Source organism: Macrotis lagotis, chromosome X (assembly GCF_037893015.1).
Source record: "Macrotis lagotis isolate mMagLag1 chromosome X, bilby.v1.9.chrom.fasta, whole genome shotgun sequence".
Taxonomy (NCBI): Eukaryota; Metazoa; Chordata; class Mammalia; order Peramelemorphia; family Peramelidae; genus Macrotis; species Macrotis lagotis.
The window spans coordinates 415,706,495-415,723,877 of NC_133666.1; the positions used below are offsets into that span (position 1 = coordinate 415,706,495).

The 17,383-nt window shown below is 36.1% G+C and overlaps 1 protein-coding gene across 5 annotated transcripts in view; it reads right to left on the reverse strand.

Moving 5' to 3' along the window:
* The window catches only part of YTHDF3 (YTH N6-methyladenosine RNA binding protein F3), a 192,140-nt gene that overhangs the window by 28,141 nt on the left and 146,616 nt on the right, over positions 1–17,383 (reverse strand). Inside the window, exons 1-4 of one of the 5 annotated variants that reach the window (XM_074201934.1) lie at positions 9,879–9,951; positions 9,426–9,450; positions 7,156–7,243; positions 3,184–3,269 (exon numbers count right to left, since the gene is read on the reverse strand). Coding sequence is in view for 2 of the 5 variants with exons in the window: in XM_074201931.1 (XP_074058032.1) it covers positions 3,184–3,269; positions 9,426–9,450; positions 9,879–9,902 (135 nt within the window). In the remaining 3 variants the exon portion in view is untranslated. Of the gene's footprint in view, positions 1–3,183; positions 3,270–6,804; positions 7,244–9,425; positions 9,451–9,878; positions 10,185–17,383 lie in introns of those variants that run through there. The other 4 variants (XM_074201932.1, XM_074201931.1, XM_074201930.1 and 1 more) reach the window with 4 other exon arrangements.

Consider the following 17,383-nt stretch of genomic DNA (forward strand, 5'->3'; position numbering starts at 1 on the left):
TGGGAATAAAGGAAATAATTCTGGATTTGGGCTCAAGAAGACCAAGATTCAAATTCTGACTCTGCCTTTTAATAGCAGGGATGTCAGGTTAAGTCATTTAATCTCTGTGTTTACATGTCCACAACAGAAAATCAAAGGACTGGACCAGATGATCCTGAAGGACCCTTCCATGTTCTATTATATAATGTTGCTTTAAGATTCAGACAGCTAAGTTAAAAAGGGGACCATAGATATCTATCACCTAATTTAACACCCTTATTTTAGAGATATGGTGGGGTTATGTGACTTGCCCCAAGGTCACACAGCTAATTATTAATTGTCTGAGGCTGGATTTGAACTCAGGTCCTCCCGACTCCAGGGCTGGTGTTTTATCTACTCCACCACCTAGCCTGCCTCTAGTTTAGTTATTTTTAAAGAAAAACTCAGAAGCATCATACAAATACCAGATTGACTAGAGGTAGTCAGTGCTATAATTTATTGTACTCGTCTTCACTAAATTTTAAATAATTGGTCATTTAAAATCTTTTGAATCTAAATTAAATTTTTTTCTATTTCATAAGAAAAATTAATTATGGGAAAAGGGCAAAACTGAATAAATTTGATAAAAACTCATTGAGAATAGAAAAGTTCATTAGTTAACAACCTTAGGATCAATTATCTTAAAAATAGAGCTAAAGCTGAGGGTTGCTATTGTCATTTAAACAAAATTAAGACATATTGATGGAGCCAGTATAGGATTATTGTACCAATATTCCAGTGGCTGAAAACAATAAAACATATATATGAGATAACCAACAATCTTGACCACATTCAAATCTTGAATTATTTCCTACTACTCTAAAGGCACTAAAATCTTAAGGTTAGGGAACAAAACAGCTGGCATAGAAAAAAATTTAATGACAAAAATAAACAAAGAAAAGATATGCTCATGGGATTGAGGAAGAAATTCCATTCAGTTCATATTTCTAGAAGAAAGGAAAAGTTAGCTTTTCATTCTCATCAAGGGTGTTCTGAAGAAAACACTTCAGATGAAGTTATATAGCAACATTCTCCACATTTTCAAAATCAAGAAGCATTTTCTTAGTCAAAGCAAAGCCTGTATTAACTAGGTGAGTACATTTTAAATACAGTGGCAATTTTTTTTAATCGATTTCTTTTAGAAATACTAAAATTGAGGAGGGAGGATTTATTTAAGTTCTTAACTTTCAAAAGTAAAGACAATTGAGAAAAAAAACTCCAAACAAACTTATCATTTACCTATAACAGACTTTTCAGGAAAAAGTCTTAAAAACTACCTAGTTAAAGAGAATGAGGACTGAATACACCTCCCATTCAGTTAAGAGATAGAATTCACACCCTATCAAGAAATACACAGTAATAGATAAATATAAATGGGACACAAATTGGGGAAAGACTTTAATATTGATATGATATATATGTGAAATATTCCTTCATTATTGATGGAAGAAATATGAAGCATTTTTATATTATTTTCATATAGGTAGTAGTAAATGTTATATAGTAAATGTTTGAAGTTCTCCAATAAAATAGACTAAATACTTGATTTTCACAAGTATCTAAACATTTTATATTTGTATAGATGTATCAGCTAACAGCAAAAGTTTTCTAATCCCATATTTTAGCAATTAAAAACAATTTGGAAGTTAATTTATTTGAGTAATGTTGACTCCAAATGGTTGATGAAACACTTCCCTCTTCTTACTACAGGAATAAACTACAGTCATAATGCTGCAAGTAATGTCAGATATGGCTGATGAACATTTTTTGTTTCTTTTTTCTTAAAAAGGAAAACTAGGAAAAGATTGAGAAATGACAGGAATATGATAAAATAAAAAAAATTTAAAAAAATTTTATTACCAGGTTTCAATAATGATTACTTTTGAGACACTGCAATGCTCTTTAAGCAAATGAAAGATAAGTTATTTTCAATATGGTTCAGTGTTATGAAAATCATTTTGTGGCCAGAAGGCAAATAATGAACAGAGGTCGTTTTTTAGACATCCATAATATAAAAATTCTCTATTAACCAGAATACTTTATTGATTACCAGTAACTACTCAATGTCTCAAATAAGGTTTATTTTATAATCAGAATTCTTCTGAGAGAAAGAGGACAAATTTCCCCAGAAGTCTACAAAAAGCTGTTATCCTATTTACTCCAGTATTTGTTCCATAAAATTATTCTATTGTATCAAATGATATCTATCAAAGTTAAAAGATAATTTCAACTTTCCAATCAATTTAATAATATATAAGAACGAGATAAGTTAAAGTTAAATAAAAATAAAAAAATAAAATGCAAAGTACTATTAAACCCATTAAACTCAAACTATTTTGATCACTAGCAAGATTATTAAGTAAAATTTATTTAAATTACTTTCATCATAAATGAAATTATTCAAGTAAACTGCTAATTCAACTTTCTTTAATCAAAGGTGAATTTTTGCTGCCTACTATATATTAAAAGGCACATTCTATGAGTTAGAAGTAATATACATTTATAAAATTAAAAAGTCTGAATATGAAAAGCTTTAGAGATAGGCTTATTTGGGCATCTGACTTCACATTCACACCATATTCCAAAATGTTTTTGCTGTAGAAAGTTTCTGTCTTGACAAAAATATAAAAATTCCTCTATTTAGATGGACCAATATAAATTTATAAAATTCGATGAACATACCAATTTTTTCCAATAATATTAGAATAAATGCATGCCTCTCGTGTCACTACAATGATTTTTTAATTTTTTTATTCCACTTTACTCTGAAATGTCCAAGTGTATTTAAAACGATCAAATCATGTATTTCAACCTTCTTCCTAAAAAATAAAACTAGAGATGTAGATAGGCAATTTTTTACTCTGTTTCTCCAAAATGTATCTTTGAATCTGAGATGTCTACATAATATTAGATGACAAAAGTTCCTAAAGTAATAATCTTTACATGGAAAGTAAAATAGCTGGTCCAAATTGTCACAGCGACTCAAATTTTAAATTCATGCTACAGATTATTTTCAATTATTAATCTGTTCTTGCTTGTGTTACTAAATATTTCGAAAAGTTAACATAACAGTCTGTATAAAGAAGTTTATATTCTGTATAACAAAGAGAAAAATGATGTCAGAAGACTTCCAGATTACCATTTCAGGAATGAATACACACTTACCTGATTTGTCTGGCTACTTAGGTATGGCTCAAAATCATCATCATTCACAGCATCTTTCTGATGAATCGAACCATTTTGTACTGAAACTAAAAAAGTAAGACTGATAAGATACTGATGATAGTTTTCAGTAACTACTCAATGTCTTAAGATACTCATACAGCAACAAAATGTATTCATTCTTGTTCAATCCAAATCGGGGGGGAAAAAAATCTACATTGCAATCAGATTAATAATAGCCTCTGAAACAGACATATTTAAGCTCCAGATACTTATTTACTTTGTGACTAAACAACTAGAAAGCAGCTTATATTCTGAAATCTGTCCCTTGCCCTCCTCAAAAGTAGTATTCTGCATCTATGATACAACCAAATATGAAAATACCAAAAAAAAAATTCCAACCACACTACTATACCAATCCCTAAAAATCTATTTTTAAGTAAATTGAGGTTTGTCTTGTTTTCAGGAAAAGGAAAAACAGTAGACTAAAATCACAAAAAAACTTAAATCAAGACAAAATTGAACTTTCTAAAATTAAGGTATCGTGTCTGGTTTTTTCAAAGTTCTGACTTAGCTAGACTCAAAGTAACAAGGAAACCTATATTTAGAAAAAGAAAAACCTAAAATTTCCAAAGGGAAATGTTCATTATAGTTTGAGAAAGTATTTCATACTAAAATTGAAATAGATATCAAAGACTGCTATAATCACTCCTATACCAAATGCTGGTGACTTTTGTACAAAAGTGTTCTTATGATTATGTCAGGCTTTTAAAGTCAAACATTTAAAATCATAAAAACTTAAAACTACTGCCAGCTCTTGATCCAGCTAAGAGTCAAATTACTAGGTAAAAATGAGAACTAGGTATACCATGATACAAACATTTCCTCTAAAATTAAAACTACCAAGTTGGTATTATTTATCCAACACTATTGCCATATTAGTCCAACTGTTGACCAAATTTTACCCTGAATCTTATTTATATAAAATTTAAGAGACACATAATCTATATCCCATGGAAGGGATTCTCAGTATTTAACAAGTAACATGGTAATACAAAAAGTTTGGGCTACTCTTGAGGACTGCTTCATGTTCATGAGGCATAGTGATGTGAAAGGATTTTACATGGAACTGTTGACATAATCTTGGCTCCATACCAAAGTAGTTAAACCAACTATGCCTAGATTAGCAACAGAACCTAAGTTATGCTAACTGGTTCTGAAAACCAGGATAAAATTAGGATGGTTCCTGGTATCAGATTTGTGAAAGACTTGATCTCTCCAGTATAAGAGGTTTAATCATTTTTTTTAATTTTCAAGTTTTCACTATAGTTCCAGTTAATTACCTCTCAAAATGTCCTTTATTCTAGACACACTTTATAGAGTAATAGAGAAAATATTGTCTATTTTACTACCACGAAAAAGCAGCATTTAAAAATCTTAGTTTCAAACAACTAATTATAAATTCCTATAAATTTTCAGTGTCCAGGGAATAATAACAATCATATATTTGTCTAGAATTTAAACATTAATGTACTGAAGGTTATTCTCAAAATTCACCTAAATATTTTCTATCCCACTGTTTTGATCTTCCTTAGTAGATTTTGAATATAATGCAGTCTCCATACAATAACAATCCTCAAATCTGTGAAGTTACTGCTCCAAATTTTTCTGAATACCATCGAAGATCTTAAAATGACACATAAACATATCTACAAATATCTAAAAATACTATTCAAGGAATGTCAGCCTGAAGGAAAAAGTTTCATCAGAAGTAATTTACTCATACTGACAAGCAATTTACATAAAATTAGAATATAAATTATACTTTTTCACTGAATCTCAGAGTCATTTAAGGTTAAATCAAAACCCTTAATATGAATATATCTTTTTTCAAAATACATTTCTGTAACATTCTTAAATCTTTTGGTTGACTTTTTGAATGTCACTTAACTACAATACTATATTTTGAGACTGAAGCTCCAGACCATGAAAATAATCATGAAATCCAACACACAGTCCTGTAGTGCTGAAAAACCTTCTTCAATGAAAAGAGAACAGATGACTTACATGATCTTTCGCCTGCTTTACTCTGCTCTATGGAGCAGAGTCAAATCAAGATAGAACATGGGCCTTAGGAGCCAGGTGATCTTTGTTCTGGTCCTGACTACACCAAGAAGTTAGGAAAGTCAACACATCTGTGCATCAAGTTTTCCCACCTACAAAAACAGGGATAATACCATATACCCTCTATCTCCTCATAGGAATGTTTTGAGGATTAATAAAAATGAGATATTAATAAAAAATAATGACAGTAAAGTGCTTTGAATTTTTAAAAAATAATTTGGAGAGAAGAGAACCATTTAAATACAAAGCTTACCTCCTGTTTAAATTAAAGTTAATTTTTTAAAGGAAAGCAATTATACAAATGCATATGTGTATATATGTATATATATATATATATAAATATACACACATCCTATTGGAAGATGAGTATTATATATATAATATATATATATGTACATACATATATATCTGCCTAATTGTAAAACAATAAAACAAATTGAAGAGTTACAGTAAATAAATAAATGAACAAGTAAATAAATAAATAAGCATGTCCTGAGACTCCAATAAGTAATCTGACACTTGGTCCTTTCCCTGCTTTTTGCATCATCATCAGTACTGCCTTTAAGGGAAAGTGGCAGATCATTGCTCCATCATAAATTTTGCTATTTGTTACCAGATAAAAAGTTTCATGACAAAGTATGTTCTGATTATTAGCAAACACTTGATATTTATTCTTGAATTTCAATGAAACATCTGTATGCTTATCTTATGAATAATAATTAAAGACCCTACCTTAACTAACACAAGTATAAAATGTTTAATTAAATTCAAAATCAAAACATACAACAAATCATAGCTGATACACTGAGTTATAAATGATTCTTGCTTTACAAAAGGAATCACAGGAAATTCCTTTCAAATAGCTTCCATACAGTGCAAGTGTTTTCATACAAATTATTCCTATGTTCTTCTCAGAACATCACTTGGCACAGTAATTAAAATAGCAAAACCCAGTGCTAAAAATATAGGAAGTCAATGGTAACTGAAAAATATTTCTGGAGTGACTTGGGAAATGATTCTATTTTTAATAATTCAATTTATACAAACTTGTCAGGAGCACATCTATTACACAAAGCAGGATCCATCATTAATGAAAACAGGAAATTTTCCATCAATTGTTATAATCTGTACCTATTGTGTTTGAAAAAGAATTTGAAGATAGTTTCGCTTTTAATTCATGAAAGTATACGAAATGAATGACAATAATTTTTTAAATATTAGGGTAGAGTGGTTTCTTCAATTTACACTCATTTAAGAATATTCACTGGTGATTTTTCCCACCAACACTAATGATTATTTTGTTACTATACAGAAAAATTCCAAAACTAAGTATCAACAAAGGAGCTCAAAGCACTTTACCAACATTATTTAATTACTGCATGTATATAACTAATGGTTGCTATTTTTGTATGTATTAAACTAGGTTACAGGTCCCTTCCCTCTTAATCCTCCCTCTGAAGAAGCATAAAAAAGTGTGCTAAGTGCACATACACTACTTACATATCAATTTTAAAGCAGTTTTCAAAATTAATTTCCAATATTTTGCAGGCAATCCAATTTTTCCCTCTTTCACTGTAGATCATTGTTGCAGTACAGATATAGATGAGGCGGTGAAGAGGAAATCAACAAAACATAAAGAGCTTTGCTTTCTTATAGATGACACGAAACATGTTTTCTGATAGGCATGTTGTGCCTTCCAATTTATACAGCAGAATCCAGAGATCAGACTAAACCTGCTGTAAATACAGTAATCCTCATAACATACCAGTGGGATTTATAGCAAGTGTTACTATTTTCATTTTACAGGTGGAGGGAAAATTCTGACCAAAGGTGAAATGTGTTCAAGCTCACTTGGCAAGTCAGTAGCAACAGCCAGTATTAGAACTCAGGTCTCCTGGGACTCCCAGTCCAACGTTCTATCCATGGATGAGACTATGAACTGAACAGTAAGGGGGAAAGAAAGAAAAATTCTTGGATAAAGAACTACCCAAGTAAGCTCTCTCTATGTTTTTAAAGACAATAAAACAAAGGTGTCATTCAATTAATTTTTTTACTCCAAGTGTCCAAAAAAAAACCCCAAGCAGTTTAGAAGCATTTAAGAAATCATTTCAATCTAAGATACCAAAATTACTATTAAGACTTCTTTTCAATGTAAGTCAAAAATCAAATTCACTGTAATTGGTATTCTTTTCAAAATACCATGCTAGGAAAAACTTCGGATACCCTTTAGAATTTGTTTACTTACCTTAAAGCTGCAAACACAAATATTTAGCAACTTAACAACTTTTCCATTTAAATAAGTCAATTATGCCTGGTGAGTAGTTGGAAAAAACAAATTTCAAAGTCTTCCATTAGGTAAGAAGACTAATAAAGGATTGTTAATGGGTTACTATTACTCCCTTTCTTTTCTAAATAAAGTCCCGTGCCCCCCCCCCCCAGGGCACCTAGGTGGCTTAGTGTCCTTGGAGTCAGGAGTACCTCCTGGATTCAAATCTGGCCTCAGACACTTAATAATTACCTAGCTGTGTGGCCTTGGGCAAGCCACTTAACCCCATTTGCCTTGCAAAAACCTAAAAAAATAAAATAAAGTTCCCCCCCAAAAAAACTCCCCAATTTTCATTAAAATGCTAAGTTACATTAAATAGGCAATATATCTCATACCAAAAAAAACCTCACAAATTAAATGCAATAAAATGGAAATAGAACTTTAATCTCAAATCAAAGTATATGAATGAGAAAGCAGGGAGAAAGGAAAAAAGGAAAGAATGAGAGGGGAAAGAGAGAGGCTGAGTATGGGAGGGAAGCATATACTCTCCAGGTGGCTATGGAAGAACTAATGTTTTTATATAAAATAGAGCAGTGAAGTTATAATGTTAATCACAGATTACAGTTTTATCATACACAAGTTCAGATAACAGATGATTCTCCTTCCAAAAAATAGACATCTGTTTTAGATTATTTTAGAACTTTCTATAAATCCTACAGATTTTAGAATTTCATATAGACTGATATTCACATTAACACCAAAAATACACAAAAATGAAATAAAAAAAAAAATCACATGATTTAGTGAAAGGCAGATTTACATTTCACAATAATGTTAATAATGTAAGTAATAATGATGTGAAAAATATACTTCAAGATAAATATAAGGGACAATGAAAGAGGAAAATGAACTTTATATGATAGTTTTAATTAGTGGAATAAAAATTTGCTATTAAAATAGAAAATAAACAAGAAAAAATACTTTTTAATATTTATAATTTCAAACCCTAAAATACTACCAAGTCAGCGATATCTTGTTTTCACTTTAAAACAATCACTTAATTGATACTTTTCCCTTGAAAAGTGTTATTCCATATTTTTCATGTCACATGATTGTCATGTTTTCATCAGCTGACTGGAAAGCACCATGTTTAATAAGCAAACATTCCTTTAAAAGGAAAAAAAAACTCCAGTAATTCATATTGATTGCAAAACTTTTTCAGGATGCCTTTCATTTCATATATGTAAACACGTTATTAGACAACTCATAAATTATTCCTAAATTAGAACATACCTTCCGCATGGACCAAAGACTCATTCACCCAACTAGACAAATGACAGCATGCTACTTCAATTGTGATTTCTGTGTTGATGCTTAGTAACTGATTTTAGTACAACTTTTAGTGAAGAGCATAACAATTTTCATTAACGTGTGGCTGAATGTTAAGTGGGCTGGAACTATGTGTCCCAATTAATCTAGAGATGTCAAGCAAGACATCAACTTTAAGAAGAAACTTGTCTACATATGAAGTGCAGAAACTTTGTGGTATAGTTACATAATACCATAGATACGTATATGACTGAGAATTATCGCTCTATCCATAAATAGCTTTTTCTCTTTTAAAAAAACGCTTTGAAAATCTGTTCAGCACTCCTCTTCCAAAAGGGAATGCAAGGCGGGAAAATGCTGAAAGTCTGGGTGGCATTTGAACTCATGAAAACAGTTCTTAGGTCTGATTAATCTGTTTCTATTTAAAGTTTAACGTTTTAAAGGAAAAAAAAATTGAGCCAACACTCCAGCCTCAAGATTCACCCAAAAGGAAACAATATTTAGGTAAAAAACAATTCACGCTCACCTTTATTTCCTTGCCCTTTAGGTCTCTGTGTAACAAGATGAAGAACGGTTGTAGTGAGGGAGAGAGGAAGGAGGGGGAAAAGCGTGTTAATCAAAGAAATCACCAAATCCAAGTTCTTTTTAACTTAATTGGCGTAGAATTGCTAGAGCCCACCATCCCCCACCCTTCCACCATCTTTAAGCCGTCTACCAACCACTGCTGGCCTCCTCGGAGTGTGCCCCGGGCCGAGCCTCCCAGCCCGGTGGCTCTCCGCGCTTCAGTACCGAGCACGCGCTCCCTGGCTCTGCCGGCGGCCGGGGCCGGGGGCCCACACCCCGGCCGGCCCCGGCCCCGGCCCCGGCCCCGCACGGAGCGGCAGCGGGAGCCCGGCAGCACCGTTACGGGCCGGCAGCGGCGGGGAGCAGAAGCCACGAGGATCGGGGCCTGGCCGAGCGGAGGCCTCAGCGTCCTCACCTGATCCACGCTAGTGGCTGACATTCTTCACCGCAACCCGAGAGCCGCCGCCGCCGCCGCCGCCGCCGCCGCCGCCGCCTGGGCCTCTCCCCGCGCACTCCCAGCCGTCGGCCGCCGCCCTCCGCCAAGTGATTGTCCCTATCGCCGCCGCCGGCTGCGAGGCCAGGGAGGAAGGAGGCTGGCGCTGGGGAGACGGAGGAGAGGGGCCCCTGCTTTCCGCTTGCTCGTTCCTCTCCTCTCTCTCGCACTCCGCTCCTCGGGTCCACAATGGCGGACAGACTCCCCGTCTCACTTCCGCTCCGCTCGGCCCTGACCTTCCGCTCCCCACGCTGACGTCCGCGCTGACCTCTCTTCTCCCCCCCCCCCCCTCCCGCCACTAAACCTAGCTCCTCCTCCCCTCCTTGCATCACGTGAGAGGGGTCCCGCAAAGTTTTATTTCCGGAAGCGGAAACGGAATCGCGCCCTGCGAGGACGCAAGCGCAGAGGCGCTGCCACGCTTCCGGGAAGCGCGGGAGGGGCGGGTGCGCCGGGGATGCGTGGCTCTGGAGTTTACTAACAGCCTCCTCCGAGCCGGGAAAGGAGGAGCGCTGGAAGAGTGGGGCACGTGAGACGGCCGTGGGCGAGGCACGTGGCTGGCCGGTGCGCACGCGCGGGCGAGGCCGAGGCTCCGGACTAGCTTCCGCATGTGCTGACCCAGGCCCCCGAGCCTGGGAGCGGCCCTGCGGCCCGCGCGCCTAGCCCCGCTAGCGGGGCCTGGGCCAGGGTCGTGGCCCCAGCCGAGGAGCTAAGTGAGGACGCGCGGCCCGGGGCCCCTCCCCGGCCCCTCTGCTCCTCGGGTAAGTGGGGGCAGCCCGGGCCCAGCGGCCCCAGATTCTCAATGATGAAGGGAATGGCCTTGGAGAGGCTGAGGGCCACGGGCCGGGCCCAGCCCTAGGGTGATGCCTCCGGGGAGCCCCCAAATTTGTGCTTAAGTCAGTGGTGCTCCCCGAGATCCCCTGCCCTGTCCAAGCCCTTTCCCCCATTTTTCGACTCTTGTGATCAAAACAAAACAACAAAAACTTGGTTATGACCTAATTCTTTTCTTTGTTAGGTTTTTTTGCAAGTGTCTGAGGCCGCATTTGAACTCAGGTCCTCCTGACTCCAGGGCCCTATGACCTAATTCTTAAAAAAAGGAAGTTCCCTGTTGAATTCTCCTGCATCTCTCCCTTTAAGATTTGTGTTTTTGCTCACTATCATTTATGTAGCATAACTGGAATGTAAATGGATGTTATTAGAATTTACCTCATTTAACCAGCCTCAGACACTTAATTACCTAGCGGTTAGGCCTTGGGCAAGCCACTTAACACCATTGCCTTGCAAAAACCTAAAAAAATAAATAAAATAGGCCAAGTGAATTTGAATTAATGAGAAAATTCGTCAGACCTTGCTATATCTGTGTTGTCTTGGAAAGAAACCCATGCAGACTGAGAGAAAGCACGTGTATGTCTGATTGACAGTCTTTTTAACCCTAAAGACCCTTTCTGGGTATATTTTAGGCAACTAGGTAATGCTGTAGATAGTGTTGGACTTGGAGGCAGAACTGAATTCAGATTTTCCCTCCAAAACACAATTCTCTGTGTGACCTTAAATATGTCACTTAATCTCTATCTAGTGTTTTTCTTTTCTGTGAAGTGGGGATGATAACGACACCCAGTTTTCTAGGTACTAGTGAAAATCAAAAGAGATGATGTTTGTAAAGACAATAATTAATCAACATTTGGTACCTCTTCAGGCAGGGTCAGTAAAAATTTTTCTTGCATCAATTGCTACCCAATAAGGAGAAATGTAAAGTATATAGTAATGTATGTTATATAATATATAGTGTATGTATGCATATATATTCCATAGTAACATATATAGTATATAGTTGTAAAATAACATAGTATAAAGTGTATAGTAATAGTGTAGTTATATATAAAATAATATATGGCATATAGTATATAAAGCATATAGAAATATAAAAACAGAGTAAGAAACCATCTTTTCTTCAGGGATTACAGTTTAGTGTATGTGTTGTAGGAGTTGGAAGAATGGGGGAGGCTTATGATGTGTTAGCCCCAGAGCCATTGGAATCTTCTGTTCTTATGACTTTGAACATACATTTTCAGTCAGCCTGGTTCTCCTTTTCTAGCAAAAGGATTTTTTAGTTAGGGAGAACACTAGTACTTAGCTACTTTATACTGTTACCTTTGTGTATCAAGCTGGTTTGAGCAATCCTTGGTAAAAAAACAATCATGCAATGTACATATATTTCCCATTTGTGTGACATAGTTTAAAAAAAATAAATGCCCCTAATCATTTTGAAGCTCCTCATTTAATAGATGAAAGTCATTGGTTGAAGTGAAGTTGATCCAAGATTAACTAAATATAGTTGTATCAGAGCCCAACATTTATTGACTATAAATAAATTGACTGTTTTCCCCCCCTTGATTACAAAATAATGTAAATATGCCTACACTTGGCATTGCTGTTAAATAATATGTGAAAAATAAGTAAAATTACCAAAATCAAATTGTTGAGTAGTACAAAAGCATAGTTAAAGAAATAATTTTGCTCTGCTGTAGTTTGGCTTAATACAAAAGAGCCATAAAAAAATTAGTTTAGGATATTAAAGGTTATTTGGGTCTAGTTTTCACAATTAGTAGAAAGATTCCCCTCTAACACATTTATGATGGAATCAGTCAGTCTCAGATCAAATACTTAGTCGGTGAATAAGATGAACCATGTCAATGTTAGGCAGAAGGTCTTGTCCTTTGTCTTATCCAGGTAAGTTCTACCTTCCTTGTAAAGTCAATCACAGCTTCTGAGTTACTTTTAAATTTGATTCTAACTATTCTGTCACCTATTTTTTTCAGGTTATACATTCTCAAATCCTTTAATCATTCATATGTACAATAATTTACAGTCATCTTACTATCTTCTATTAATAATCCTCTTCCCTGATTCTATTCATTCAGTTTCAGCAAATATTTAATATTAACTTAATCAGCAAGTACCAGGCACTTTTCTACAAATTGAGGATACAAGTAAAAAAAGAAAGAAACAACTTTACTCTCATGGCTGAACCCAAAGAGTGAGACAGACCAAAATTTGATAAGTTTGGAGATCTTTAATTTCCCAAGGACTGCCTGGGGATGAAAGAGTACCCAAATCATATAGTCCCTGAGTATTCAGGGGATAGGAATTTTATACTGTTTTGGGGAGTGGGGTATTAAGAGCAATCAGGCTACAGAAGCAAAGACAGCAGTTAGATATACTGTCTTGTCATACTACTACAAACATATGTAAACATATGGTTCAGTATAGATAGGGGACTAGACAGAGTGGAAAAGGGTCAAGGTCTTTGTGTTATGTCTGAACATGTTTCCTGAGATGGAGGGAGTCACACAGTCATGGGCTTCCCACAGGTGTGAGGGAGTGAAATACTCTCTTATGGTTCCAGCTGCATCTGGGAGAAGGGGAGGCAGTCCTAGGAAGAAGCAAGAATTTTACATATACAGCAAGATAATTAGGCTAACAAGTGTGCTTTGTGAATCTTACACAAATTTAGAGTCAAGCATTTGGGTCCTGTCAGATTATTTTCAGACCCAAAGGCACCTAGCCAAAGTTATATTTCTGAGGAGTTAGGGGCGGCTAGGTGGCGTAGTAAATAAAGCACCGGCCCTGGAGTCAGGAGTACCTGGGTTCAAATCTGGTCTCAGACACTTCATAATTACCTAGCTGTGTGGCCTTGGGCAAGCCACTTAACCCCATTTGCCTTGCAAAAAACCATATATATATATATATATATATATATATACATACATACATATATATTTCTGAGGAGTTTCCTTGGGGCCCAGAAAAGTATCAAGGACCCCTTCTAAACAGGAATTACACAAATATTGATATTGTGCTTCATTATGACCATCCATTGTAAAAGAGAAAACTAATTCAATCAGTAAACATTTATTAACAGCCTACTGTGTTCCAACTATGTTGCTAAGCACTGGGGATACAAAAAGAGCAAAAAAAATTCTTGCCAATGTCTGAAGCAAGCTTTGTATGGGATAAATTAAGGAAAAATTAAGAGGGAAAGCACTAGAATTAAGGGAGGGGTGAGGAAGACTTCCACTAGAAGTTGGGATTATAGTGGGGACAAAAAAGAAAGCCCAAGAGGTATGTTGGCTTAACAGAAAATGCCTGGAGCTATCTCCCTAGAATTTCTTGTTCTTGGAAAGAGGTCAATGTCACTGGATTGAAGAATACTGAATGGGAGATAAAGTTTGTAAGAAGACTAGTAAGGTAGGTATAGGTAGGAGGATACTAGATTATGAAGGTCTTTGGATTCCTAATAGATGAGTTTTTATTTGACCCAAGAGATAAGAAGTCACTAGAGTTAATTGAATAGAAAAGTGACGTAGTTGTCCCTGCACTTTAGAAAAATCACTTTCATGGAAGATTGAAGGATGGATTAGAGTAGAGGACAAAAGGCAGGCCTCAAGCAGTCCAGCTGTGAATTGGTGAGGGCCTGAACCAGGGTGATAGTGTCAGAGGAGAACAGGGGGTGTATTCAAGAGATTTTCCAAAGGTGAAACCAATAGACTATGACAGGAGCTTGGTTAGGGAATGTAAGAGAAAATGAGCAAACCAGGACAACTCTTAGATGGTAAACCTGAGGGATAGGAGGATGGTGGTGTTCTCTACAGCATTAGAGATGGTAGAAGGTAGGGAATTGGGGGGGGGGGGGGGGATAATGAATTCTGTTGTGGACATAGCAGGTTTAAGATATCTCTTGGACATCCAATTTGAGATGTCTGAAAGGCTGTTGGAGATAGGCGATTGGAGGTCACTAGAAAGGTTGGTGCAGGATAGGTAGATTTGAGAATCATCTGTATAGACATAGTAATTAAATCCATGGGAGCTGATGAGAAGAGTCCAGAAGACAAGAAGGTTCAGGACCTGTGAGACACCTGCAATTAGAGGGCACAATATGAATGAAAATCTGGCAAAAGTGCCTAGAAATGATCGATTATGAAGAGAACCAGGAGTCATTCAGAAGTGTCAGTGTAGTTCATATAAAAATATATACAGCATAAAGATAATATATATTTAATCTACAAACAAGGAAGGCATTAACATTAGGGATGGCTTGATGTAGAAGATTCTGGCAGCTACATTTTAAAGGAGGAGAGGGATTCTGAGTGAAAGTAATATTCCATTCTACTAACGGGGACTACCACTGCAAAGATAGAGAGATGGGAGATCTTGATGCATGTCACAGACAACAGCACTGGAGAGATAGGTTGAAACCAGGTTGTGAAAAACTTTCAGAGCTGAAAAATTTATATTTTATTCTCAAGTGAGTAGGAAACTTGAAATTAGTTGATTAGGGGAGTCATAATGAAGTCTATTCTTACAGAAAATTATTTTGTCAGTAATGTGTAGAATGAATTGAAATGATGTGAAACTGGTAGGGAGATCAATTAGGAAGCTGTTGTAATAATCTTGGTCAGAGATGTTGAGAGCTTGTAATAGCTGAATGAATAGAGAAGGAATCAGATAATAAAGATCTCTTCAGATAGAAATGCCAACCAGTTGAATCTATGAGGTGAAAGACAATGGGAAGTCTAGAATTATAGACTGCAGACTCTAGGAGAGCAATGCCTTAAAAAATAGAAAAATTTGAAAGAGGGGGGTCCTGGGGGGGGGGGGATAATGAGTTTAGTTTTAGACATGTTGAGTCTAAGAGAAGTCTATAGGAAATCCAGGTTAAAATATCCAATAGGCAGTTGGTGGAACAGGACTGAAGCTCAGACAGAAAACAGAAGACAGTTAAACCTCTGAAAACTGATGAGGTTTCAGAGAGGAAGAGTATAGAAGAAGAGAAGAGGATCCAGAGCAGAACCTTATGAAACACCTACAATTAGGTGACATAACACAGGTAATGTGGTAGCAAGTAAGATTGATCAAACAGATTCAGGAGGGGAACCAGGAGAGAAAAGATAATGAAAATCTAGAGATGGAAGAGTATCCAGGAGAAGAGAGTTATCAAGGAAAGTGATCAGATTTGTCAGTTGAGAGCATTGCTGCTGCTGAAGAAAATTTGAGTTGAGTGAAGAGGTTGAAAGCCAAATTTAAAAGGGTTGAAGAGTAAGTGAGAGGAAGTGGAGACCCTGAGTAAAGACAAATTTTTAAAGAACTATGGCCTAGCAAGGGAAGGGAGATAAATAGGATGATAAGACCTAGTGTGTGTGGGGGGGGGGGGGGGGGTTGAATATAGGGTGATACAATTCATTGGACAGTTTGTTTTTTAGGGGTAGGGGAGACTTGGACATGTTTGAAGGCAATAGGAATCAGTTGAGAGAGAGGTTGAAAATTCTAGATGGGTATTATATATCTAGACCCATTTAATATTCTAGGAGGTATGATCAAATAAAGGAATGTCAGAGTTTATACTTAGGGAAGTGAATAATGACTAGAGCTAGTATGTGACATGGGAAAGAGTAAATGAATGTCACCTCTAAAGTGAGATGTATGAACACATTCCAGCAATGATTTGATTTGTATAGAGTACAGCAGTGCAATTATTACCTGTTAATTAGACACTGTTTTTCTCCTAAAGCAACTTAATTTTTTTAGCTACAGCATACTTTTGATTACTATTAAACTTATTGCTGAAAGGAAAAATAGTATAGCTGTAGAGGACTTGTCCTTGTAAGAAGAAAATTGGGTTCAAATCCCACTTTGGCACTAGTTCTGTGACCCTGGGCAAGTCACTTAAATTAAGTGCCTTAGGCAATTCCCTAAGACAATCCATTACAGATAAGTTGCTAATACAAGCCATGCTGGTTGAGGTGGTTTCCTTACTTGGAGTTGCTTATGCCCATAAGATTAAGGATCCCTCAAAATAAAACTTATGACCACCTGGTTACAAGCCACAAATCTTTTAGCATAAATTGTTCATGTCAATTGTTCCTAATCCTGTATGTGTACATGAGAGTTTTGGTTTGCTTTTAAAAATTCAGGCCTTAGGCTCACATTTATTTATTCTACTTAAATGTAATTTATTAAAATCCTACTCTTAAAGCACAAGTGACACTAGGTTCCCAAAGGTTTTGTTGATAAATTCTGTCAGGACCTATCATCCATTATTATGGACCCAGGTCCTTATGTGTCTATCCAAGAGCTCATCCTCCAAGGTGAAGAATTTTTAAACCACAGCAGTTTTTGAAGACTCAAGTTATGGATGATTACAAACTGTACCAAGTGGAAGAAGTTGTCAAGATAATAAATTCATGGATCCTTGGAATGCTGAAATAAATTTATCATTTCAACATAGTGGTCCAACCTATTGAAATCTTTGTAAATTCTGATTTTGCCAATTCTTGTTTTAGTTTTGCTTTCTTGATTTTTCTTAAATTTGATTGACCTGCTTTCTGTATTCTTAACCTAATTTAAAAAAAAAGATATTTAAACATAAAAAT